Source organism: Agelaius tricolor, unplaced genomic scaffold (genome assembly GCF_023055355.1).
Source record: "Agelaius tricolor isolate 1412-34295 unplaced genomic scaffold, bAgeTri1.0.p SCAF_23, whole genome shotgun sequence".
NCBI classification, from domain to species: Eukaryota; Metazoa; Chordata; class Aves; order Passeriformes; family Icteridae; genus Agelaius; species Agelaius tricolor.
This window is the reverse complement of record NW_027269283.1, coordinates 1,168,400-1,193,793: the sequence shown is the minus strand read 5'-3', so window position 1 is coordinate 1,193,793 and position 25,394 is coordinate 1,168,400. Positions and strand designations below refer to the sequence as shown.

Sequence of the window (25,394 nt, the reverse complement as noted above, 5' to 3'; positions counted from 1 at the left end):
AACCTTTTCCCCCAGCTGCTGGGAGGTCCCATCCCATTCCAAGGTGGTTTAGAGTGAAGCACCTACTTGCTGTCTGTCCTTTTGTTGTAGATGAGGAAGTCAGACACGTCGTGCCACACCTCACTGTCCTCGTACAGGTAGGTCATGGAGGACTGCAGGGAGGGCTGCAGAGTGTGCCTGTGGTATTCAAAGAGCCACAGGACTGTCCCCCAGACCAGGGCAGCCAGCAGAGGGAAGGGGTCCTGCCTGGGCTGGGGGATGTAGCCCTTCTCCACAGCCAGCCGGGACAGCCCAAACAGGATGCGGGACAGCAGGTACATGATGATCTGCAGAGGAGAAATGTGGGGATCCACAAAATCAGAGGGTTTGGGGAAAGCTGCAAAAGGCAGCCCTCAGAGACAGCAGAACTGTGGTTAGAACTAAGCAGCAGCCATGAGATTGGTCAGCAGAAAAATTATTTAAAAAGTAGAAAAGCAAGGACAAATAGAACAATGGTCTGTGTATTAACAGTTGTCTAGAATAACTGCCTAAGCTACAGAAAAGTTTATCTAGAGAGATATTAGGGAGTTCTAAGCTTAATAATGGAGCTCTGTGCATTGTGCTTTAAGGCTCACAAGCAGGTATTGTATTTGAAATAAGCAAGCATTGTTTAACCAAAGGTACCTGTGCTTATAGTGGTTGGATAGAACTACTGTCAATGGGCTTTTGCTTTGTGGGATTGGTTAAAAAACTTATAAAGTGAGATGTAACATTAAGTTCTGGGTCTGCTGCCTGGGATGTGAGCTGGTGGCATCTTCCCATTGTCATAACCATGGAATGAGAGTGATGCTGGAAAATCAAACAGCTCAAGGCACGTTCCAGCAGTCCTGTCCTGTTGGTGATTTGTACAGAGACCCCAGCTGGCGATAGAGAAAGCCAGGGAGCAGGGTGAGAACTGAGCACAGCCACCTCCAGGGCTTCACAAGTGACAATGCAGCCAGAAGGGACAGGAACAACTCCCCCACTTCAAAGCAAACAGGCTGTCATTGCCCCTACCAGCACTCTGCCAAAACTCTGTGTCTCCTGCAGGGCCTGCTGCTCTGACTTGGCAATCACAGGCTGCATTGCATGCAGCACTGCTGGGCACTTGCACAACTTCTGTCTCTGCCCAGCTCATTCCACCTCAGACAGTGCTGATAGAACAGTCCTGCCAAGCAGATGGGAGCTCAGGAGGCTGGACACAGCCTAACACCAGGCCTGGCTTAAGTCAAGCACTTGGGATTAATCTGCAGCTGTTTTACTCCCTGGTTTGTGACTGTGTGTTAACAACCAGCTTTAAATCAAACACCCCCTGAGCAGCTCTCATCAGTTTAACCAGTTTAGTGGTGAGTTTGACCAGTTTAGTGGTGAGTTTAGCTGTCAGATTAATCAGTTTAGCTGTCAGTTTAACCACTTTAGCTGTCAGTTTAGCTGTCAGTTAAACCATTTTAGTTGTCAGTTTAGCTGTCATTTTAGTTGCCAGTTTAGCTGTCAGATTAACCAGTTTATTTATCATTTTAGTTGTCAGTTTGGCCAGTTTAGTTGCCAGTTTAGTGGTCAGTTTACCCAGTTTAGTGGTCAGTTTAACCAGTTTAGCTGTTAGATCAACCAGTTTAGTGGTCAGTTTAGTTGCCAGTTTAACCAGTTTAGTTGTCAATTTATCTGTCAGATTAACCAGTTTAGTGGTCAGTTTAGTTGCCAGTTTAACCAGTTTAGTTGTCAGTTTATCTGTCAGATTAACCAGTTTAGTGGTCACTTTAACCAGTTTAGTTCAGTCCAGCTCTAACTGATCAAGTTCTACACTCACAACACTTCAGGTGAGGAGTTTAACCCTGTGATGGCCAGACAGGAACACACAGGTAGTGAGCACAGCTCAGGTGACAGGGGGGATAACCCCACAGCTCTGGGTTTGACTGCCTTCCCACAAACCCAGTGCAGCTCTGGAGGCAAACCTGGGTTTCCAGCACTGCAACTGGAGACACACAGCCACAGCTGGGACTTGAGTGCAGAGCAGTCAAAACTGCAATTTGTGCAGAGAAAAAGGAGCTCCTGTTTCTGGTCAGAACCACCAGAAATAGGTGCCCCCAACCAGTTCCTGGCACACCTGTTGTTTTTCCTGGCCAGAGAAACTTTCAGCAAGTGCCTTTACCTGGCTGTTGATGGGATTGTTGTCACCAAACACCAGCCAGCCCCCAATGCAGGCTGCAAGGAAGGAATGGAATGGGATTTTTTTCCCCTGCAGGCGGGACTGGGCTGCCAGGAGCCCTTTGTAGGTGAACACAAAATAAGCCAGGTTCCGGGAGTGAGCGTACGTGGCCTGGGCAATGGACTTCAGCTTCTCCCTGAAACTGAGGGAAAGAGACAATCACAGGAGAGAAAAGGCAAGATCCTGCACCCACAGCCTAGGCACTGCACTCCCCACCTGCACTGATGGTTTGGGCACCCCAGGAATGTCTTAGGAAGGAGCTCTGGCTTCCCTCATCAGAGCACAGCCCTGCCCACACTGTGGACTGTGTTTTATTTTCTCACTACTCAAACAGCCCTTTTAAAACTTTTTTACTGCTAAATACAAACCTCTGGCACTCAGGGAAAGGCACAACGTGCACTGCTATAGCCTGGGTTCCCTTATTTCAACACAGGACAGAACATTGCTATTGGCATCTGTTAATTCTCCCTCTGTCCTCAGCAACCATTGCATGAGTGATTCAATCCCTCAATTATATATATTTGTGTGTGCTTCACTATCAGGACAAGGCTCAACCATGGTTCACACATTTTTCTGCTTTTTAAACCCCCTCCAAACATAGAAAACGAACAGCTGTGATGAAAACGTTCTAAGCAGCAACACAAAACCACAGAATTAGTGTTTGTACCTTCCACTCTTGAACAGGAAAGTCATCACCAGGGCGTGTGGGGCACGGATTTTGGCTCCATAACTGTAAAGGTGGACAAATATTTCACAGGGTTCGTTTTACACTACGAAATTCTTTTATTTCTAGTCTACTAACAGACAAAAAAAAGGTTATTTAGCCAAGTATCTATTACTTTTAAGCCAGCCCAGCAGCAGCAGCACAGCAAAGCGGGGGGAGCCGAGCAGGAGGGAGAAGAGTACACGGACCTCAGCGAGCCAGACCCCAACGTGACTCTAAACTCTCAGGCCCCAAGGGGGCCCTAACCCAGCCCAGGCCACCCCAACTGCGGCTGAGGGGAGCGGAACCGCCTCCCCCTCACAGCCCCCCGGGAGGGATGGAGACGCCGCGGCCCGGGCCCGGCACTCACACGGCGCCGTTTCGGAAGCCCTTGATGACGGCGAGCGCGGCGTGGTAGCGGCGCTGCTGCAGGAGCGCGTTGGCGGCGCGGAGCAGAGCGCGAAGCGAATCCCCGCCGCCCGCCATGGCCCCGCCGGCCACAGCGCCCTGCCGCACGCCGCTTCCGGGGCGCCGCTCCGCCCGCCGCTCCCATAGGCCGGCACTGCTGTCAATCATGGCTCTCGGCCAATAAACGGCACCACCTCACTCTCTCATTGGTGCGGATAGTCTGTCCTGCAGCCAATGGGAGCCGAGCGAGGCGTCCCGCCCATCCGCTCCGTGAGGGCGGCGGGCGCCGCTGTGAGCCCGGCCCGGCACAGCCCGGTCATGGGCCGGGGGTCGTGGCCGCCGCGGCCACGCCGGGAGCCCCAACAGGGCAGGGGCGGCCACCGGGCGGTCCCTGCCCGGTCTGCGCGGGCTGTCGCAGTGCCGGTCCGCCGCGCCCCGAGTTGAACACGACCCCCCGCCCCCGGGGCCTCCCCCACCTCTCCCGCGCTGTGGGCCCGTAGCGGGCGGCGGGCGCCCCCTGGCGGCGCCGCTGCCGCCGCCGCTCCAAGATGGCGCAGGCGATCTTCGAGGCGCTGGAAGGTAACGGGGCCAGACCGGGGCCGTGCCGGGACCTCCCGGGCCGCGGCCACAGCCGGGGTGCGCGACCCCCGCTCCTCCGAGCTCCCCCTGTCCAGCGCCGCTGCCGCGCGGGTCGCGGGGCCGCCGCGGGGCTGCCCCGTGAGGCCCGGCCCGGCGCGGCGTGTGGCGCTCCCGGGAGCCCCGCGCTGTCTCCCGCGCTGCTGCTCCGCTGCCCGCACCGTACGCACGGCTGCAGCCCCCGCCGGCAGCCCCCGCCGCAGCCCGGGGCTCGCCACGCCGTCCGCGGCTCCGTGCGGCGCCGCTGTCACCTACGGTCCCCCGGCCCTGTGCCACCTCCTGCCTGTGCACCGCGGTGCACCGCATCCCTACCCTGTGCCAGTGCCCGACGGCACAAGGCATTCTATGCTTTCCTTGCCCTGTGCCTGCTGCTCTGGGGCGCCTCATCCCCACCCTGTCCCTGCTGCTCTGGGGCGCCTCATCCCCACCCTGCCCCTATCCCTGCTGCTCCTGGACACTCCATCCCCATCCTGTCCCTGCTGCTCCTGGACACTCCATCCCCATCCTGTCCCCGCTGCTCCTGGATATTCTATTCCCATCCTGCCCCTGCTGCTCCTGGACACTTCATCCCTATCTTGTCCCTGCTGCTCCTGGATATTCCATCCCCATCCTGCCCCTGGTGCTCCAGGCCCTCTGACCCCCTCCCTGCTCCTGTGCCCACCAGGGCATTCCCATCACCCCTGTCTCTGTGCCCAGGAAGCAGCACCAGCAGTGCCCAGGGCACTGTCACCGCCCCTGCACCTCCCGTGTCCCTGCATGCTGGGGTCCCCCATCCTCCCCATGGCCCAGGGCTCACTCTGACAGTCCCTCTGCTGTGCCATGCTCCGTGCCAGCCCCTGGGATAGTGCCTGGGTGGGTGCTTGCCCCTGCATGTGTGTTTTGAGGGGTGTGCTCTTGGCACAGCCCGGGCAGTGCCTGTTGTGTGGGTGAACAGGTTGTGCTCAGATCCATCTCACTTTAGTGCTGGGACACTGTTACAGCCAGGTGCCATCCGAGGATGAGGTGCCAAGCTGTGGCAGTCTTACATTGGGCCAGGGGCTACTTTCTTTGGAGAGAAACTATTTCATAGGTATTGATTTCCTAAATTGGATTACAGGAGTATTTTCCTTTACATGCCAGCACTGCCTGGAAGGTGTGACATGGAGATTGTTACTTGTGCCTTTGAGTATCACCTGTGACCACACCAGCAGAGAATAAATATTTTTTTCTCTCTTTTGTCAGGTTACTTGGTGCATTTGCCAGCACCCTCGTGTAGAATCAGGTCCCTATTTCCTCTCTGCAATCGGCTCCTCATTGTGTTAGTTTCCCTGCAGCATTTAGGACAGCAAAGCTTTTTAGCAAATTGAAAAAGAGTGGGGGTTTTTTAAGCCCGCAGCAATTGGCAGCTTTTAGTGCCTGAGCTTGTTTGTTTTGTCTTGTTGATTGGATTACAAGTCGATGGTGACTTGGCATTCTTAGAGCAGCCTGGTCTCAGAGTGCTGCAGGGCACAGGTGCATTTTTACCTGTCCCTAAAGCACCTGGTGCTCCTGTCAGAAAAAAAGGCTTTATCACAGGGGTAAATTAGCACCTGGACACTCCTGCTTCATCTCCAGCTGAGAGAAATTTGAAAGGGAAGACAAAAAGGACAGATCAGTCAGTAGTCCTGTGCTTTTATCTTGGCTTCCCCAAATCACTTTGGTTTTGTCAGGCTCTGGGCACCTCAGCTCCTGCTGCTGCCAGGAGAGAGGAGCTGGGATTTTTCAGTTCCATGGCTGAAGAGCATCTTGCAGGCTGGTGCTGGCTGTAGGCAGGGCAGGATCGATGCAGAGCTTTCTCCTGGAGTGTGCATGGCTGTGACTGGCATCCATGTAACCAAGTAACTGCCAGCTTGGCTCCATGCCTTGCTAGCCATGTCCTCAGGGGTTTCCCCCTGGGAAGTGTGGTGCTGTGCAGTTACTGGGTGAAGTGCAGGGGCTCTGAATTGCCAAAGAAATATTTCTGTTGTGCTGGGCCATTTCTCTCCATCAAGAGGCTGAGTGCAACACTGACAGTGTTGCTGCATCATTGTGTTCAGATCTTGGCCTCTCCTGAAGCTTCTTCCTCTTCGTGGCATCAAGGCAATTGTTTGGCTTTTTTCCTTGGAGGATCTGACTGTGCCAGAAGGAAACCCAGTGCCAGGCATACCAAGAGTGGCACTGTTTGTGCAGTAGCAATTATCCCCATACTACACTTCACCTGAATTTTTGATCCTTATTTTCCCCCCTAGCTTATTTTTGCTGCAGAAATGCTGCTCCATGCCACTGTGTGCTTTAAGGCTGCAGTGCTCCCTTTGCAGTTGCCCAGAGGTTCTTGGTGCAGGGAGGTGAATTTTAGAGCAGGGCTTTGGCTGGAGAGAGGAATCCTCCCAGCACTGTTCTGCCAGCGGGGCTGAGCTGCAGGGCTGCCTCCAGCTCTCCCTGCAAGCCAGGGCTTGCTCAACTGGACCTGCAGCTTTGCTGTGCCTCTGATCTGTGTGAAAGGCTTCCCATAGGCATGGTGGGAATTTGATGGGAGTGTGTGATGTACTGGGATCTGCTGCCTCCCAGCAGCTGCTTGTGCCCTTGGAGGATGGTGCTCTGCTCTCTCCCAGGGACACGGGCAGGGCTTGCAGCATCTCCTCAGTGAAAGGATGAAAAAGGTGTTCACAGAATCTTAATGTGACATACAGGAGAAATGAGTGTTTAGGGTATCTTTAAAAGACTGTAGTTTATATGGGTACTCCCCACCAGGAAGGTAACATTCCAGTTGTTCAGGAGGAATTCTGGGAGAGGAACTTGGGGTGGTGGATGCTCCTGCTGTGCTGATCCCTTATGCTGTGGTCTGCTGTGGTATTTCACTGTCTTTCCTGCTGCTGTCTGCTGAGCAACCTCCCCCCATCTCAGCACAGTCCTCACCTCACTGCTTAGGAGTGATCAAACCCATTGATTTCCCTTTCCTGTGGCACATCATTCTGAGTTCAGAGCTTTGCACTTTTGTTTTGCAAAGATCTGGAAGTGAAAAATCACCTAAGAACCCCCCAGCTTTCTTCTCTCCCTTAATCCACAAGATCTAACATACAACCTTGCTGTTCCATTTGCTTCCTTTGTGAGTTCTGTGTCATAAAAGAGTGATAGGAAGGAGTGGTAAAAATCACTCCTTTTTGCTCTTTTTCTCCCAAAATCAGGTTGTCCTTTGTGTCTTTACATCCAATTTCTAAATAGAGTGTGTCATGCTTAATCCACAATCCCATGCTGCTGGCCAGGTTGTCTCTCTAGATGAGCAGTCCCAATCTTCTGTATTTATCTGGAATATTGGAAAACATTTTAGCTGTAGTGAAAAATGTTTGTGCCAAAGCTGACTCTAACAACAAATCAGGCTGGGTGTGTGTGCCCTGTGTCTGATCAGATCTGGGAGTGCTGGCCTTGGGAGCAGGGAGGCATTTGTGACACTGCTGCTGGGAGAGCAGGAGGGGAGCACAAGGATTTTGTGTGCCCTGAGCTTGGTGTCTGTGCTGCATCCCCAGGCAGTTCCACCCAGGCTTCTGCCCTGTGACATCCCCACATTCCTGTGACATTCTCAGCTCCTCTCATACCCAGGGTTATAAACATCCTTCCTTTCTGCAGCAAGTGCCTGAAACCAAACCCCCTGTTGGCTTTCCCTGCCCTTCTTCCCTTCTCTTTTTGCACCAAAGGACTCCTGCAGACAGGTGGAGGTGTTGCTGTTGTGTGGGAGCTGGTGCTGTGGGGTAGAGGGTGACAAGGTGACAGTGGCTCAGGGAGGAGGGAGCAGCAGCTGCAGGGTGTCCCAGTGCCCAGACAGCCCAGTGTGGCTGTGTTCAGTTCACCACCCATGCTTTGTCTCCTTTCAGGGATGGATAACCAGACAGTGCTGGCTGTGCAGTCCTTACTGGATGGGCAAGGAGGTGTCACGGACCCGTCTGCTGCCACTGTCAACTCCTCCGCCGCCATCCAGCCCATGGGTGAGTCCTGCTGGCACTGGGACAGAGGCCAGGCAGGAGGGCTGCACAACAGCTGGGTGTGTAGGGCACTGCTGTGAGTGTTGGGAGCCCTCAGCAGGACCACACTGAGCAGGAGGAAGGGACAAGTGCCCAAGCGAGCAGTGATGTTTTTGGAGAGAGTCATGGCAACAGACTTGACCATGAGCTTCCAATAAAGACACAAAGGGAGGGAGAAGCCACTGTCCCCACATCTAGTGCCTGTTACTGTTCATGTTTTTTATTTAATATCCACTCCTCCTCTAGAGATGCTCAAGTGCTCCAGTCCTGGAACATCTCTGTGGTAATGGCTATGGAAACTGGTCATTTATGTGCATGTGGACCCTCACAGTGCTGGCCTAGAATGTGTTGGGTGGATGGGGAGTTATCCCCCAAGGAGTTACAGTCTGTGTCCCCAAAAAGATCAACTTCAGGCTGTGACTTAGGCAGGGAACAGCCTTGTGAGTCTGCCTGGATGGAGTGCAAATGGTGTGTGGTTTGCTAACGCTGCAGATTTCAGCTGGGACATGTAACTGGGTTGTCTTCTTTCTGCTTCTAATGTCAGGCATAGGTGCCAAAACCCAGCAGTGTTGTGGAGGGGTGTTAGGACACAAGCTGACAGTGACTCTGTGCCCTTATCCAAGGTACTTCTTGTGCTTTGTGCAGTCTGGATAATAAAATCTGCCTCAGCCAGCATAATGCTGATGTTTTGGAAGGAACTGCTTTGACTAAAAGCAGAGGGTGCTATGGGAGCAAGGTTGGTTGTTCCTGTATTTGGGATGAGAAGACAGACAGTGGGATTAGTGTGTCCCAGGGAGACAGTGGGGTTTGTGTGTGGGAGCAGGGCTAAGATGGGCTCAGTCACATCACCTGGCTTTAGGGAGGGGAGGAGGGACAGCTTGGCCCTTGCAGCTGCTCTCTCCTGACAAGGATGTTCTCAAGGTGCTGAGATCCAAAGGTGAGTGCTGGGTGGAGCACTGGGGAATGCAGGAGAAGGCCTGAAGCTCTGCTCTTCCTCACTGCAGATGATGAAGACGTGTTCCTGTGTGGGAAGTGTAAGAAGCAGTTCAACTCCCTGCCTGCCTTCATGACCCACAAGAGAGAGCAGTGCCAGGGCAGTGCCCCATCGCTCTCCTCAGTGTCCCTGGCCACCAACAGTGTGTACACCCCGTCCATCACCTCGGTGCAGCAGGCTCCCAGTGCTGCCCGCCAGGTACCGTGCTCAGGCACAGCTTCTGCTGCTGGGATTTGGGGCTGGGGGGCATTGGGGTGGTGGGTTTATGTCCACTGGTGTCTCATGACTGAGCTCTTTTCTAGGAGGCTCAGCTGTTGTCCCTTTGTTGGCTTTTCACCTCGTGGTTAAAGTGGGGCCCTCTGCAATGAGGTGACACAGCAGAAGAGTCTGACAGCCTTTTTTCAGGACAGGACACAAGGGGTTTCATGTTCTGTTTGTGCTGCAGCCAGACCTTGGCTTTACTGAGCAGCCCCAGTGTCAGAGCCTGGCCACAAGCCTGGGTGCACTCTCACAGTGCTCTTGCTGTCCCCTGGGCTGTGGTCTGGCTCGTGGGCAGAAGTGGAGCAGCTTTGTTCCTGCATCCCTTCTCTCTCACTCTTGCAATAAGCCACATAATGTAGTGTGATGAGTGCTGGGGGAATATCCCCTCTGGAGTAATTCTCATTCCCTAGAGAATCCTCCAGTGGGAGTCCCTGGTGCATGACATGTAATGTGCCTGCAGTTGTGGCTTCCAAAGTGCTTTCAAACCAGCTGCTTTTTTGCAAATTAATGTAGTCCCAGTGGATGGTGCTTCTTCACAGGGCTGTAAACACAGGTTATTTACTGCCAAGAAATTCAACAGCCTCCCTCCCCTCCTATAACCTGAGTCCAGTCTGGAGAGATGAGCCTGACATTCACTGCCTGAGCCAGAGCAGCCTCCCTGAGTTTTCCACCTTCCCTTGCTGGGGCAAGCACTCAGGAGAGGCCTGAACTTGTCCATGACCAGTTTGTCCTGCAGATCTTGTTTAATAACCCCTGATTTGACTTGCAGCCAGTGGCCACTTTCTGAGCCACTCTGATATTTTTTTCCTCCTTTCTGAAGAACGTTTGTGGAGCTAAAAACTCCCACTGACTCAGCAGGAAGCTGCAGATAATTACTGTGGCTCAGTGCTGACCAGAGGCAGTGAGAGCAGAGACCCTGAGGCTCAGGAAAAAGCAGTGTCATTGTTTTTTGGGTATTGTTTTGTCCTGTTGCTGGTTAACAGTGTATCTTTCTTTTCTTTCAGCAAATCTCTACATACATCACAGTTCCCCCATCACCTTTGATTCAGACCCTGGTGCAGGGGAACATCTTGGTCAGTGACGAGGTGCTGATGTCAGCCATGTCTGCTTTCACCTCCTTGGACCAGCCCATGCCAGCAGTGCAGCCCCCAGTGCAGGTAAGGGCCACGTGTGGATCCAGGGAGTCACTGGTAAAGCTCTCCCAGTTCCAGCCCCTTGGCCATGGGAGTGGCACCTTCCACTGTCCCAGGTTGCTCCAAGCCCTGTCCAGCCTGGCCTTGACCACTGCCAGGGACACTGCCCACACTGCTGAGGATGCCTCCCAGGACATGGCTGGCTTTCAGGGCTGCCAGTGCCCACAGCTGGGTCATTTTTGGCTTCTCATGCACCAACACTCCCAAGTCTTTCCCCTCAGGGCTGCCCTCAATCCATTCACTGCCCCATCTGTGCTTGGGATCGCCCTGATCCAGGTGCAGCACTTTGCATTTGGTCTGGTTGAAGTCCCTGAGGTTCACACAGACACACCTCTCAAGCCTGTCCAGATCCCTCTGGATGCCCATTCCTTCCCTCCAGTGTTTGGACTGCAGCACACAGCTTGGTGTTGCTCACAAACCCGTTTGTTGCTGGATGCTCAGATCTTTGTAATGTGGTCTCCCCAGCTTTTTTGAGCCCTCATATCATGATTGGCTTCCAGGGTCCTTGTCAGCTTACTCCATGGATTCCTCTCCTCCTGGGAGCTTTCTTTGGGCTCTCCCCAGACTGCCTGGGCTGTACACACTCTCCATGCTCTAAACTATTCCTTGTAACCAGAATGATTAAAACCTTTAAAAATAAATCAATAAAAGCAGTGGCACTTGAGGGCTGGGTTTGGAGGAGGCAGTGTGTACCTGCAGATCATTCCAGGCCTCCAGCACAGCACAGTGTGGTCCAACCTGCCAGGGGGATGTGCTGTGGTGTGCTGAGACATCCCTGCTGTTCCCGCAGGCAGATTGGGATGGGGAATGTGTGCAGCTCCTGGCTGCTGCATTTCCAACGCGCCGTGTCTCTGTGCTTGCAGAGCAGCCTGAGTATGCACGCCGGGGCTGGCTACCTGTCCCAGCCGCCGCCGCCGCCGCCGCCCCCGCCGCCGCAGCCCCCGCCTCCCCCGCCCAGCCTGGCGGCTCCCGGGCAGCCCGGCGGCGGCAGCGGCGTGGTGGAGGTGTACAGCGGCCCTGCTCCCATGGCAGCATCCAGCACCGTGGAGATCCAGAGCCTGGGCATGCAGCCGTACCCGCCCATGGAGGTAAGGCCAGGGCTGCTCCTAAGGATGTGTCCTTAGAGAATCACACAATGGCTTGGGTTGAAGGGACCTTAAAACTCATCCCCTGCCTTTGGGATGGACGCCTCCCACTGGATCAGATTGCTCCAAGCCTCATCCAATCTGGCCTTGAGGAGTGTGGAATTACAGTGTGGGAAGATGGGCTGGGTTATTTGACAACAATTATTTTCTCTGGGAGAAAGCAGCAAACAGAAGGAGATCAGTAAGATGATGATGATTCTGAGAACAGGAGAAACAGCTAAGAGAGACAGAGGACAGGCTTAGGAGACCTGAACATTTGTTTCTGGCCAAGGGATACCTGCATATGTTGGGAGTGAGAGGGAGTAGAGGTGAGGGCCTCACCTTCTGTAGAAGCACAGAGCATCACACTGCACACTTCAGCTTAGGTGGAGAGAAGAATCCAGTCTAAATCTCAATGAGCTTGTTTGCAGTCTGTACATTTGCACTGCCCTTCACAACAGGAGCTGCTGGGTGTGGCTGAGGTGTGGCATCCTTACCTGTGTAACTGGAATCTGATCTGGAAGTGCCAGTGGACAGGAATGGATGGGGATGTTGGATAAGTAGTGGTCTGTGTTAATTTATCAGGATGGGCAGCAGAAATGCCTTTAAACTATCACCCCAGACTGATCACTCTGTCTCTTAAGTGTTCTTTCCTAATTTTGATGCTGACATAAACAGCTGTGCTTTGGCACCTGGAGTTTCCTTGTGCCTTCCTTCCCTTCTGCAGTCCTGCCAGGACAGACAGCAGGACCTGGAGATCCCTGCTTCAGGACTGGTGTGAACCCACAGGGTCAGCAGTGACCGTTCTGGTAACCTGCTCCAGAGGGATGAGAGACTCTTCCAGGCATGAGGCACACATGGGGCACAAGACAGCTCCCTCAGAGTGTTTCTTTGCTGCCCTGTTCCTGCTGTAATAACTTCTGGATGCTTTTGATGTTCAGCAGGAGAGTTCCACACTGTGCAGGGTGTCAGTTTTGGTTAGAGAGACACTGGTAGCCTGGGGAACCAGAAATTTGATCCACTTTGGCAGAAGAAGAGTCAACCCAAGTGCAGCCTGGTGTGGGTGGAGATGGAAGTTAGGGCATGGTATAATTCTCTGTAGCAAACCTGTTCCACTGATGAACTGCCCTCTCACAGGTACCAAGCCAGTGTGTGGAAAGCCCAGTGTACCCCTCTCCCCCTGTGTACAGCCCTGGGAAGCAGGGGTTCAAGGCCAAGACCACCAGTGCTCCCACCCCCCTGAGCAGTGCAGGAGGAGGCTCTGTGGTTGCCTTTGATTCCCCTGCTGCTGCCAAAACTCGCCGCTGCAAGAACGAGAGTGGGCTGCAGGAAGGTGAGTCCCTGAGTCCCTTCCAACCCTGCCCTGAGGGTCACTGGGTTTGTCCCAGCTGGGCTGCACTAAGGTGAGTCCCTGAGTCCCTTCCAGCCCTGCCCTGAGGGTCACTGGGTTTGTCCTGAGTGGGCTGCAGGAAGGTGAGTCCCTGAGTCCCTTCCAACCCTGCCCTGAGGGTCACTGGGCTTGTCCTGAGTGGGCTGCAGGAAGGTGAGTCCCTGAGTCCCTTCCAGCCCTGCCCTGAGGGTCACTGGGCTTGTCCTGAGTGGGCTGCAGGAAGGTGAGTCCCTGAGTCCCTTCCAGCCCCTGCCCTGAGGGTCACTGGGCTTGTCCTGAGTGGGCTTCAGGAAGGTGAGTCCCTGAGTCCCTTCCAACCCTGCCCTGAGGATCACTGGGCTTGTCCTGAGTGGGCTCCTGAGCCATGGGCTCCCTGAGGGGTGGCATTGGCTGTGCAGCTCTGGAAGGGGAACACAAGGCCTTGCATGAAATTGGTGGATGACCTGGGGGGTTCATAGCAGAGACAGGGCTGAGGCCCTTCCTCTCACTCGTGCTGTGTCTTTTCCCAATGCCCAGAGCACCTTTAAGGCTGGTGCTTTGTAGGTCCCTGTAAGGCAGTGGTTGTTGCCTGAGGGGATGCCCTCCCCAGCAGACTGCACTGCTCAGGATGTGTAGATTTGTCTCAGGCTGTGTTAATGAATGTTTGTGCCTGTAACCACTTCCCAGTCTGGCCAGGCAGATCTTATCTTCCTATAAGCTCTTTATTGGTCTTGAGCAGTCATGTCTTGAGGTGAGGGCCCTGTGAGCTGTGGGGACAGGGCTGTGCCACGTGATCTCATTCTTGTGTGTGCTCTTCCTTTCAGGCAAACCCAAGTCCCCCAAGCTGAAATGCACATACTGTGACAAGGCCTTTACCAAGAACTTTGACCTGCAGCAGCACATCAGGAGGTAACAGTGCCCTGCCCTGCACACAGCAGAGTCACTGGGCTGGGGCAGGGCACAGCTCTGCTGAGGGAGTCTGTGCAGCCCAGTTTGTAATGTCCCAGAATCTGTGCTGCAATGGGAGGGATTCTTCATTCTTCTCACCCCAGGAGACTGGAGTGAAGGCTGTATTGTGGATGTAATCTTCATGCTGATTATGTGCTGGGACTGGAGGCTTATTTTCCTTGCTGATGAGACCTTGACAGCCAAACCTCTTGCCACCTGATCACTGGAGTAGCAGCATTCCCACTGCTTGCCTCTGCTCTTCCCTTTCCTCTCCCTCCCTAGCAAGCTGCAGCCTTCCTGTTTGCTGCTGTTAGCAAAGTGTAAGGCAAGCTCAGTGTCTATACAGGGAGCTCTAATCACAGAGCTTTTCCCTAGCAGGAGGAAGCTGAAATCTGCAGAGTTCTTTCCCCCAGTGGAGTCAGCTGGACTCAGAACAGATGGGAAGGAACAAGTGGTGGTTTTTGCACCTCTTCCCAGCCTGGACTCTTACTTTTTCTTGAAGCAGAAGGGCAGAGTAGAAAGACCTTTTTGCTATGGACAAAGGAGGGCACATTCATGCAGATCTGGGGGCTTCAAGCTAGAAAAGATGTGTGCAGGAGAGAGAAGGGTGACAGGGAAGGAAAGGCTTGTAACCTTGAGAAAATGATGAGGTCCCCAAGGTCTGTGCAGGGACCCTGATGTTGCTGCAGAGCTGTTTTCCTCTCTGCTTCTTCCTTTGATCCCCTGTCATTCCCAGACCACAGGTGTTTTATCTGTGCACCAGCCTCATTTCCCCAGGCCTCTCCCACTGCACCTCCTCTGGTGAATCAGGTCTCAAAGCCTTGTTTGGTGTGTCCAGGTGTGATCAGCCCAGCACTGTCCTTGTCCCCCACAGGCAGGGCTGTCTCCTGCCTCCACCACTGCTGACCTGGTGCCTTTCCTTCAGTCACACAGGTGAGAAGCCCTTCCAGTGCATTGTGTGTGGCCGTGCCTTTGCCCAGAAGTCCAACGTGAAGAAGCACATGCAGACCCATAAGGTGTGGCCTCCAGGCCTGGGCTGCACCATCTCCCGCAACTCCATCACTGTGCAGGTCATGGCCCTGAACCCCAGCCAGCCTGAGGACGAGGAGAACACAGGTGTGGTGCCTGGCCATGGTGTGTGTGGGGCACAGCACTGGTGTGAGGAGGCTGCAGGTCTCTGCACCTCCACACAGGGAGGGAGGGGAGCTGTGTGTGCTGTCTGCATTCCTTGGTAGTGTTTAGCATCTCACACTAACAGTGGCATTTCCTGAGCTCCAGCTCATTTCACACCCCTGTGGTGGGTGCAGGTGCTGGTGGGGACAGTGGCTCCAAACTCTGTCCCAGTATGTGCACAAACAGGGCCAGGTGTCTTCCCCTTCTCACTCCCTGGCAGTACAGCTTTGGCAGTGCACAAGCCACACCTGGCAGCTCTGGCCCAGGGGACACACAGCTGCTGGTTTAGGATAGCCCAGTGCTCTGGCTTTGCACTGTGCAGGTTGTGCCAGGCTGGATCTGCCCTCCTGTAAATACTTGAGGCAGAGGAGAGCTCCTTGCTCGTGTCTGGATGCCCCTTCTGCTGGTGGCCTCAGACCTGGTAGGGGAGGGGATGCAGTGGCAATGTCATGTCTAAGATAAGGAACAACTGGAGCTCTGTGTGCATCATGGACTGTGAACCACTGGCTGGATCTTACCTCCTGTCTCCTGCCAGTGGTGGGAGTAGATCTGGTTCTGGTTCACTGGTGGAGGCTGTGGTGGTGTTCACAGGGGTTCTAGGATGAGGGAAAAGACAAGAATGTTGACTCTATGTTTTAGAAGGTTTGATTTATTATTTTATGATATATATTATATTAAAACTATACTAAAAGAATAGAAGAAAGGATTTCATCAGAAGGCTGGCTAAGAATAGAAAAGGAATGATAACAAAGGTTTGTGATTGACTGAGACAGTCTGAGACAGCTGGACTGTGATTGGCCACTAATTAGAAACAACTACATGAGACTAATTATAGATCTACCTGTTGCATTCTACAGCAGCAGATAACCATTGTTTACATTTTGTTTTTGAGGCCTCTTGGCTTCTCAGGAGAAAAAATCCTAAGGAAAGGATTTTTTATAAAAGATGTCTGTGACAGGAGGCCTGTTCTGACTGCTCCACAAAGCACAGTTATATCCCTGGAAAAAGAATGGGCTAGGGAGGGGAAGATGGAGTGGTCAGAGCCCTTAATAATCTGTCAACCAATTTTCAACAACCCTGTTAGTGAGATTTATGCAATCTGAAAAGGCTGTCTTTGAAGGGGGAGGAGGGCCTGGCCTGGTGTGTGCTGGCAGCACAGGGCTTGCAGAGCAGCTTGCAGAGCTGTCTCATGGCAGGCTGGGACTCTCCCTCTCCAGGTTTGCCCCCCAGGAACGCGGTGCCCCCGGCCCAGGAGCTGAGCCCCTTGGAGGAGAGCGAGGCAGCCAAGCTGGAGGCCAAGCAGGTTGTCCTCATTGACAGCTCCTACCAGTGCCAGTTCTGCCCCAGCAAGTTCAACACCTACTTCCAGCTCAAGTCACACATGACACAGCACAAGAATGAGCAGGTAGGGACTGAGGGTGCCTGGCTGGGTGGCATATTGGGATTGGCTCCATATAATGCACCCATTACCAGGGTCTGACCTGAGCCTTTTGGTCTGCAGAGCTGCCAGTTCTTCACATGCAGCTCAGCTCTCAGGGTTGTAGCTGGGTGGCTTTGGAAACTCCTTTGAAAACTGAGTGAGAAATTCAGCCAAGCAGGTTTGGGTGGCTAAAGGGGAAGCAAAGAAGTGAAGTGTGTCCAGTTCTGGGCCCTTCACTTCCAGAAAGACATAGAGGTGCTGGAGCCTGCCCACAGAAGGGCAGTGGAGCAGGGAAGGGTTCTAGAGAGTAAGGCAGAGGAGAGGGGCTGGGGGAGCTGGGGAGGCTCAGAGGGGACCTTCTCATTCTCCACAACTCTTGAGAGGAGTCAGGCTCAGTTCCCACAAGGGACAGGACAAGAGGAAACAGCCTCAAGCTGTGCCAGGGGAGGTTCAGGTTGGACATCAGGAGGAATTGCTTTACTGAGAGGGTTGTCAGGCATTGGACTGGGCTGTCCAGGGAGCTGGTGCAGTCATTCTCCCTGGAAGTGTTCAATAACTGACTGCACTTGGTGCTGTAGTTTAGTTAACCAGGTGGTGTTCTGTCAAAGATTGGACTCGCTGACCTTGGAGGTCTTTTCCAACCTTTGTGATTCTGTAAAGTCCAAAATTTTCAGTGTAAATGGCAGCTCTTGGGTCCTGGGACAATCACTTTGGGGTGTTGTGGTCCCACCCACTCAAGTGGTTTCAGGCCCTCACATCAACACCCTTATGTCCCACCTTGCTTTCTCAGGGGTGTGCCCTGACAGTGTGTGCTTCTTCCCAGAAAGGAAGGCAGTTCTGCCTGTTGGCAGAGGGCTTTCCCTGCCTGTTTCCATGGTGAGCCTCTCCAGTTGCTCTCCCTTCCCCCAGGTGTACAAATGTGTGGTGAAGACCTGTGCCCAGACCTTCCAGAAGCTGGAGTCCTTCCTTGAGCACATCAAGAGCCACCAGGAGGAGCTGAGTTACCGCTGCCACCTGTGCAGCAAGGACTTCCCCTCACTGTACGAGCTGGGCGTGCACCAGTACTCACACAGCCTGCTGCCCCAGCACAGCCCCAAGAAGGACATGGCCGTGTACAAGTACAGTACAATCGCTGCTCACAAGGCTTGTAGGAGTGAGTGGGTGCAGAGCATGCTTGGTGGGACCTTAGAGGGGACAGGGGGCCCTGTGTCCAGTGGCCCTGGTGGTTTTGGACACCCAGGTGGCACATGGGGGGTTCCCTCCATCAGACTGCAAAGGCCAAGCACTTTGAATGCAGGGAGTTGTGCTGGTGTTCACAGGGGTCCCAGGACCAGGGAAGAGATGAGAATCTTGACTCCATGTTCCAGAAGGCTGATTTATTATTTTATGATATATATTATATTAAAACCATACTAAAAGAATAGAAGAAAGGATTTCATAAGAAGGTTAACAAGGAAAGAAGTGGAATGGAATGATAATAAAATCTTGTGACTGACCAGAGTCTGAGACAGCTGGACTGTGATTGGCCATTAATTAGAAACAACCACATGAGACCAATCACAGATGCACCTGTTGCATTCCACAGCAGCAGATAATTATTGGTTTTCTTTTCCTCTGAGGCTTCTCAGCTTCTCAGGAGAAAAATCCTGGCAAAGGGATTTTTCAGAAAATATCATGGCTACAGGGAGTCTCTTTGAATGACAGTGAAAAGCTGGGATTGGTTATATGGGAAGATCCTGTCACTGCAACTCCTCTTATCACCAGTCAAGAGTGAGATGGTGTCCTGGGGTGACTTTATGATACTGAATTGTATCCCCATTCATCTGTTTAGCCCAGAAATAAGTTTTGCACCTTTAAGACTGGTTCTGAGAGCCAAGGAGGGGGGAGACAAGTAGTGCACAGTTTGTTTTCAGAAGCTGCACTCACTCCTCCACAATCCTTCTCCTGGACAGTGTTTTCTGTGGACAGTGAGAGAGAGCTTTCCTTTGCATTTAGTTGGTTTTTGCTGGCTGAGGCAGCAAAGTTCCCAGGGAACCAGGACCCTAAACCAGGACAAATACACACAGCTGAACCTGCCCTGGGCTGGGTCAGAGAGCCAGGGAAGCCCTTCCCAGCCTTTCCTTGATTCTTCACCTGCAGCAAAGGGATTGTGGGTTGTTGTCTTGGTTTGGAAAGCCAGGTGTCTGCTAAGGAAGGCAGGAGCCTCCCCTGAAATGGAGAGTATAAACCCTCCCCACCCCTCTGAATTGCTATAAATTTTAAATTAAGGGGCTCTCAGGCAAAAAATATAGGAGCAGGAATAACAGTTCTTTACTAGGGAAGAAAATAAAAAGATAAAATAAACAATGCAGTAAACTAAACCAACAGTGCCAGAGTCAGAACCCAGCCTGACACCCTGTGGGTCAGGCTGTTGGCAGCAGAACCATTGGAATTGTGGCTCAGCCCTCCTGCAGTGTCAGGGCTGGTTCTGCTGGAGCAGGGATCCTGGAGAAAGGTGCAGTCTCTGCCTCTGAAGATCCAGGGCAAGAGGCAGCTGCTGTTCCTCTGGGCAATCCAGTGCAGAAGCTGTGCTGGTGTTCCAGAAGCTCCAGATTCTATCCAGGTAGGAATGCTTGGCTCCTCCCTCTGGGCTCCCATCTGCCAATGGGATGCTGTAGTTCTTATCAGCCATGCAGGGACATTCAATGGCTGTTATCAGCAGGTGTCCCCCTGAGGGAGGAGTGGGTGTGGAAGAGATAAGGAAAACTGCCCACTGACCAGAAGAGAGCTGCCACACAGATGGTGATAGAATACAGCTTGCCTTGCACTCTGGAACAGTTGTAGAAGCTGTGCCCAGAAAAAAGTTTCCTATCCCTTTGCTGCCAAAGGGTCTGTTCCTTGGAAAGCTTTTCTACTCCCATGGAGGGAAGGTGTGAGGAGTTCCACAAAGAGCTCCACATAGCTTTTGGAATGCCCATGGAAATGTTCAGGGGGAGTAGGAAGCCCAGGAGACAATGGAGTCACTTGGGAGCTTCATGGAATAAATATCTGCTAATTCTTGCTTAGACCATGGTTTCTAGTTATCCTTGCACTACAGAGCTTTGTTCTACTGCTTTGTGTGTTCCAGGTGTTCCCTGATCTCTGTGTGGAGATCCCTGAGATCAGAGCCCTGCTTGAGCTTGAGGAGGTTTTAGTCTGTCCTAGGGAGAAGGGGTTTCACAGCAGGAGCAGGGTGTGAGTGCTCCTGTCCTCACTGCTGGTGGTGCCTGTCCCAGTGCCTGCTGTCAGCCAGCTTTGGCAGAGCCCTCTGGCAGAAGCACTGCCAGCATGTGTGACCCTGCCATGCTGTGTCCCCACTCTCAGCTCCTTCTCTGGGGGCTGATGCCTTCAAGCAGTGAAGATGGAAGGAAGGAGGTGTTTGAAGGAAAGTGAAGTCCTTACCTAAGGCTTGTCTCCCTAAGGAAGCAGTGTGGAATATGTGCTCAAGTCTGGCTGCTCCCATGGCAGCCTGTGGCAAGTGCACTAGCATTTAAAGGCTTCTCCACCCACTTTTCCAGCATCTCCCTCTCTGAAGGCTGCTAAGTGTGAGTGTGAACTGGCATGTGGGTTGCTGAGGTTTTAGAGCACCTGAGTGGTTATTTTCTGTATCAGTCCTGTCAAAGATCACCCTGGAAGGTGGCTGGGCTGGGCAGGTGTGCCTGTGGTGTGGGGTTTGCTGCAGTAGCCTTGCTCACAGGCTCTGTCCTTTCTCTCCACATGCAGGTGTGTGAAGTGTGTCAATAAATACTCCACCCCAGAAGCCCTGGAGCACCATCTGCAGACAGCAACGCACAACTTCCCCTGCCCTCACTGCCAGAAGGTGAGTGCTGACCATGGATGGTCAGCATGGCTTGCTGAGCCAGGCCTGGACACCTGGCAAGGGCTCTGAGGGGGACAGGAACCCTCAGCTCCATGAGTAGGAGCTTGGATAACAGATGATGATGAAGCAGAAAGTGAAGTTAACTCTGTGGGGAAGGTAGGAATTGCTGGGGATCCTTGCCCAGCCCATCCTGCTGCTGGCTTTGGGGGCAGACTGGGCATCCCTCTGAGATGCTGGTGCTCAGCACAGTGTTACATAATTGACAGCAAGCTTTCAGCTTCTGGGTTTCTTAAGAAATTTTTGGCGCTTTTTCTGTTTTGAATTTTTGTTGGCTTATTTTTAAAGCCCTATCTCTACCTTCATTATACAATCCTGAAGGTTTTCACAGTGCATCCTTCCTGGGAAAGCAGTGACTGAGCTTCTTGCTCAGGTTGCCCAGAGAAGCTGTGGCTGCCCCAGCCCTGGCAGTGTCCAAGGCCAGGCTGGCCAGGGCTTGGAGCAGCCTGGGATAGTGGAAGGTGTCCCTGCTTACAGCAGCAGGACTGGTTGATCTTTAAGATCCCTTCCAACCCAAACCATTCCATGATTTTTACGTGTTTTATCCTGGCTACACCCCCTGTGCCAGCTCTGCGGTGTCCTGTGTGTGGTGCTGGCTCTGAGCTGTGTGTTTGTGTGTTCCAGGTGTGTGTTGCAGGTGTCCCCCTGAGCTCTGGGTGTGTGTGCTGCAGGTGTTCCCTGATCTCTGTGTGTGTGTGTTCCAGGTGTTCCCTGATCTCTGTGTGTGTGTGTTCCAGCTGTCCCCTGATCTCTGTGTGTGTGTGTGTGTTCCAGCTGTCCCCTGATCTCTGTGTGTGTGTGTGTGTTCCAGCTGTCCCCTGATCTCTGTGTGTGTGTGTGTGTTCCAGCTGTCCCCTGATCTCTGTGTGTGTGTGTGTGTTCCAGCTGTCCCCTGATCTCTCTGTGTGTGTGTGTTCCAGCTGTCCCCTGATCTCTGTGTGTGTGTGTGTGTTGCAGGTGTTCCCCTGTGAGCGGTACCTGCGCCGCCACATCCCCACGCACGGCGGGGGCAGCAAGTTCAAGTGCCAGATCTGTAAGAAGTTCTTCCGGCGGGAGCACTACCTCAAGCTGCACGCCCACATCCACTCGGGTACGCCTGCCCTGCTGCCAGTGCTCCTCACTCTGTGCCACAGCCCTGGCTGCCCTGTGCCCTGGCAGCAGGAGTGACAGAGTTGTTTGTTGTAATGTGGTATCAGATCAGTGGGTTTGGTTCAGCACTGCACTCGTTAGAAATGGGGGACACAGGGGGCTTTCCCACTTGCTGTGCTGGCACAGCTAAGGAGTCTGGCCCTGGAGAGCAGGAGCAGTGTGCAGCACAGATTGTGCTCATCCATTTGTTATTTTATTGAGAAGCAGCTGAGGGAGTTTGGGTTGTTTGGCCTGGAGAAAAGGAGGCTCAGGGGAGACCTTATCACTGTCTACACCTCCCTGACAGGAGGGTGTAGCCAGGTAGGGGTCAGTCTCTTCTCCCAGGCAACCAGCAACAGGACAGGAGGACACAGCATAAAGCTGTGCCAGGTTGACCAGGGGAAGTTTAGGCTGGAAGTTTAGGCTGGACATAGGAAGAATTTCACAGAAAGGGTGATGGAGCACTGGAATGGGCTACTCAGGGAAGTGGTGGAGTCGCCATCCCTGGAGGTGTTTGAGAAAAGCCTGGATGTGGCACTCAGTGCCATGGTCTAGTTGACAAGGTGGTGTTATAGATTATAATTTGGACTCTATCCCAAAGGTCTTTTCCAACCAAATTCTGTGTGATTTATCCATAGGGCAGGGAAGTTTCTAGTGTGGCACAGCTGGCCTGTCCCTGGCCAGAGCAGCCTGTGTGGCTGCAGTGTCCCTGAGGCCTGCTCTGTTCCTCCCCAGGTGAGAAGCCCTTCAAGTGCTCGGTGTGTGAGGCAGCGTTCAATCGCAAGGACAAGCTCAAGCGCCACATGCTCATCCACGAGCCCTTCAAGAAATACAAATGTCCCTTCTCGTATGTAGTGTGTCTGAGTGGGGTTGGGAGGGGGGAATGTGTCCTGCATGTGTCCTAGGGGACACTGTGGCACCTCCCAGGCTGCCTGGGGAGGTTGGAATGTTGTGTGCTGTTAACTGGAACCCAAGAGTCTCAACTCTTTGTCACTGACTTCCTGTAGGGCCACATTTTATTGCTTTATCAGCTCTGTAAAATAACTGCTACCTTCATGGGAGGCTTGGGGGGGGCACTAGAGAGAGAAGGAGCATTATTTGACCACAGAGATTCCCTGGATGATGAGCTCTCACTCACTGTCACAAAATCATGTGACATGATTTTGTCACATCCAAGAGCATGTGACAGCCTAGGACCTAATGTCCAAGCCAGAGGAGCTGAGTTTTGGCAGGTGCAGTCCCAAATCCATGGACTTTCTGAGAGAGCCAAGGCTGACTGGCTTCTCCCTGCTCCAACCAACCTCATGCCTCCTTCCAAAATGCTTCTATCTCCACCTGGGATCTTGAACCTGCTGCATTTTAGAGCATTCATAGTGAGACACAGACCATGTGTAGTTTAGGAAAAGCCACATGTCCCTGTGGCAGCCTGTTTAGTCCTTGCTCCTCCCCAGAAAGGCTGAGATGGTGGAACTCCTGCTGAGGCTGCACCAAGAGGAACATCTAGGTGCTGCTGAGGAGAGGGGTCATGGATGTCCTTATGGTCTGGGGTCTGTCTGTACATTGCTCCTCAGCTGGTTCCCACACCTCACCAGCATTTGTTGTTGTTGCAGAAGCCACACAGGCTGCAATAAAGAATTCAACAGGCCTGACAAGCTGAAGGCTCACATTCTGTCCCATTCAGGTGAGTGATGGGAATGCAGTCACTGGGATTCCCTGTGGTGCTGTAGGAGCATGTGACAGAAGGACTAAGTCTGAGAAATAGGAATCATTTACTAACTTTAGATTTTTTCTCTTTGTTTTGCTGCAGGCCTGTTTGAGTGTCTATTCAGGATTATGTCTAAACTTTGGGCTGGTTTCTAAGACAATATAATCTGTAGGCAGGACCTGCAGATGAGACTCAGGAGCTGAGCTGCATTATTTGGTCTGCTTGCTGTCAAGTGAACATTCAGAGTGCTCTGTCCACTCCTCCCCAGTCCCATCTCACATGCAAAAGAAAATCTCATGGGATTTGATTGCCTTCTTGTGTTCTAAAAATGATGCTCCCAATTCTTATAAAGACAAATAGTTATTCCTAGGCCCCAAGGGAACAATCAGACTTTGATCTCTTGGGGTAAAACTGGACATCTTTCCTTGTGCCCAAGGCCCTGCAGAGTGGGATCAGATGGGATGGGCTGATAGTGCAGTCATGGGTTCTTTCAAACTGTACATTCCCATATTTTGGAGGGGGAAAAAAGTGAAAATTTCTTTATTTACTAAATGCACTTGGAAAAAACGGTATTTCAAGATTGTTTTGCATTTTCATCACAATTAACTTGACATGTTTTTCTGGTGCTATTTTAATGCTCTTACTTGAGGCAAGAATATTTATTTGCAGACTGCAGCTTCCTCCTGAGGGACAATGAAGGGACAGGCACTGCCCTCTGTGACAGTGACAGGACCCAGGGAATGGCTGGAGCTATGTCAGAGGGGTTTAGGTTGGACATCAGGGAAAGGTTCTTCCCCAGAGGGTGCTGGCACTGCCCAGGCTGCCCAGGGAATGGGCACAGCCCCGAGGCTGCCAGAGCTGCAGGAGCTGCCAGGGATGCCCAGGGTGGGGCTGTTGGGGTGTCTGGGCAGGGCTGGGGCTGCCATGGGTGATCCTGGGGGTCCCTCCCAGCCCAGGACATGTTTTGACTTTACAAAGTCACGAGTGGTTATGGTTAAACACAGACATTGAAGCTGTAGCCACCAAGCTTTATTTACTGTGTGTGGCACAGCCTGTGTGGCACCCAGAGCTGTCCTGCTCTCCCTGGGGCATGGCTGGCTGTAACTCGACTCCCTCTGTGTGCAGGGATGAAGATCCACAAGTGCCAGTACTGTAACAAGTCCTTCAGCCGCCGCGCCCACATGGTGGAGCACCAGCGCTCGCACACCGGCAACTACAAATACCGCTGTCCCACGTGCAGCAAGGGCTTCACCCGCCACAAGTACATGAGGGAGCACAAGTGCCGCCTGGGCTCGCCCAAGGACAAGGAGCTGCAGCTCAGGAAGGCCCAGAAGAAGCGGGCGGCGCGGGGCCGCAAGGCGGGGCTGCCGCTGGGGCTGCCCGAGCTCAAGGACGGCGCTGCCGGGGACAGCTCCCCCGAGGGGGGCCCCAACAAGGAGCCCTTCCAGGAGTCAGACGCTGTCCTGTCCATCGTGGTTGGTGGGTCAGGAGCTGCGGACCCTGAGCTAGTTCCAGGCCAGCCCAACAGCATGGGCTCCAACCTGGCCCTGGCAGAGCTGCAGACAGCCTCGGATGGGCCCTGCACCATGCTGGCTGTGCCTGTGTACATCCAGACCTCTGAGTGACAATGCCCAGAGCCACTGTGTGGCTGGGGGCTGCTGCTGGCACTGTCCCACTTGGTGCTCAAGTTTATCCCTGTGGAAAAGACCAAAGCTCTTCTGGGGAGGTAGATGGATATGGGAGGGAATGGCTTCCATCTCCACTGGTTCTTCCCATCCTTGGGCAGAGGACTGCTTGGAGGCCACTGATGCCTACAAGGCACTGGAGAGGGTGGCTCCCTTATTTCTTGTCCCTCTGTACCACGGGTCAGCTTAGGGCAAGAAAGACAAAGATCCCTGAATCAGGGAAGAAGAAGGACCATGCAGACTTGCAACAAACAGAGCTGCTGAAATCAGGTGGCTTTGCAAATCACAGCCTGTCCCATCTGTGGTTTTTCTGCCTAAAAACTGTATTGCCCAGTATTTGGGTGGCCCTTCTGAGAGCAAACATCCTTCCTAGTGGAAGCAAGTTCATCCTGAGATCCTTTGGGAACACTGTTCAGAAATATCCCAATAGACTTCTGTCTGGTATCTTCTCTCTGTCTGTCTCAGTAGAAAGATCACCGTGTCTGTACTACAAGTTATAAACACCCTGGACCTCA

At 53.1% G+C, this 25,394-nt stretch overlaps 2 protein-coding genes across 11 annotated transcripts in view; one reads left to right on the top strand and one right to left on the bottom strand.

Moving 5' to 3' along the window:
- PXMP4 (peroxisomal membrane protein 4) overlaps positions 1-3,457 on the bottom strand; it is a 16,246-nt gene extending 12,789 nt beyond the window's left edge. For 8 of the 10 annotated variants that reach the window (XR_011682222.1, XR_011682224.1, XR_011682223.1 and 5 more), the window contains exons 1-4: positions 3,298-3,457; positions 2,892-2,954; positions 2,168-2,366; positions 67-326 (exon numbers count right to left, since the gene is read on the bottom strand). Coding sequence is in view for 7 of the 10 variants with exons in the window: in XM_071446643.1 (XP_071302744.1) it covers positions 67-326; positions 2,168-2,366; positions 2,892-2,954; positions 3,298-3,413 (638 nt within the window). In the remaining 3 variants the exon portion in view is untranslated. The other 2 variants (XM_071446645.1, XM_071446644.1) reach the window with 2 other exon arrangements.
- ZNF341 (zinc finger protein 341) lies at positions 3,323-25,394 on the top strand. The gene is made up of 15 exons (XM_071446629.1): positions 3,323-3,914; positions 7,838-7,948; positions 8,989-9,176; positions 10,244-10,396; positions 11,296-11,520; positions 12,694-12,889; positions 13,750-13,834; positions 14,799-14,989; positions 16,264-16,451; positions 17,376-17,584; positions 20,208-20,304; positions 21,319-21,451; positions 22,225-22,336; positions 23,100-23,170; positions 24,320-25,394. Exons 1-15 carry the CDS (start codon positions 3,884-3,886, stop codon positions 24,817-24,819), a joined length of 2,490 nt encoding a protein of 829 aa, XP_071302730.1. The 5' UTR covers positions 3,323-3,883; the 3' UTR covers positions 24,820-25,394.

Bases quoted from the DNA above. Each gene is read 5' to 3' on its own strand.
- ZNF341 (XM_071446629.1), top strand. From the start codon at position 3,884: ATGGCGCAGGCGATCTTCGAGGCGCTGGAAG. The intron at 12,890-13,749 runs GTGAGTCCCTGA...TCTTCCTTTCAG, and splicing joins CGAGAGTGGGCTGCAGGAAG to GCAAACCCAAGTCCCCCAAG. The intron at 20,305-21,318 runs GTGAGTGCTGAC...TGTGTGTTGCAG, and splicing joins CCTGCCCTCACTGCCAGAAG to GTGTTCCCCTGTGAGCGGTA.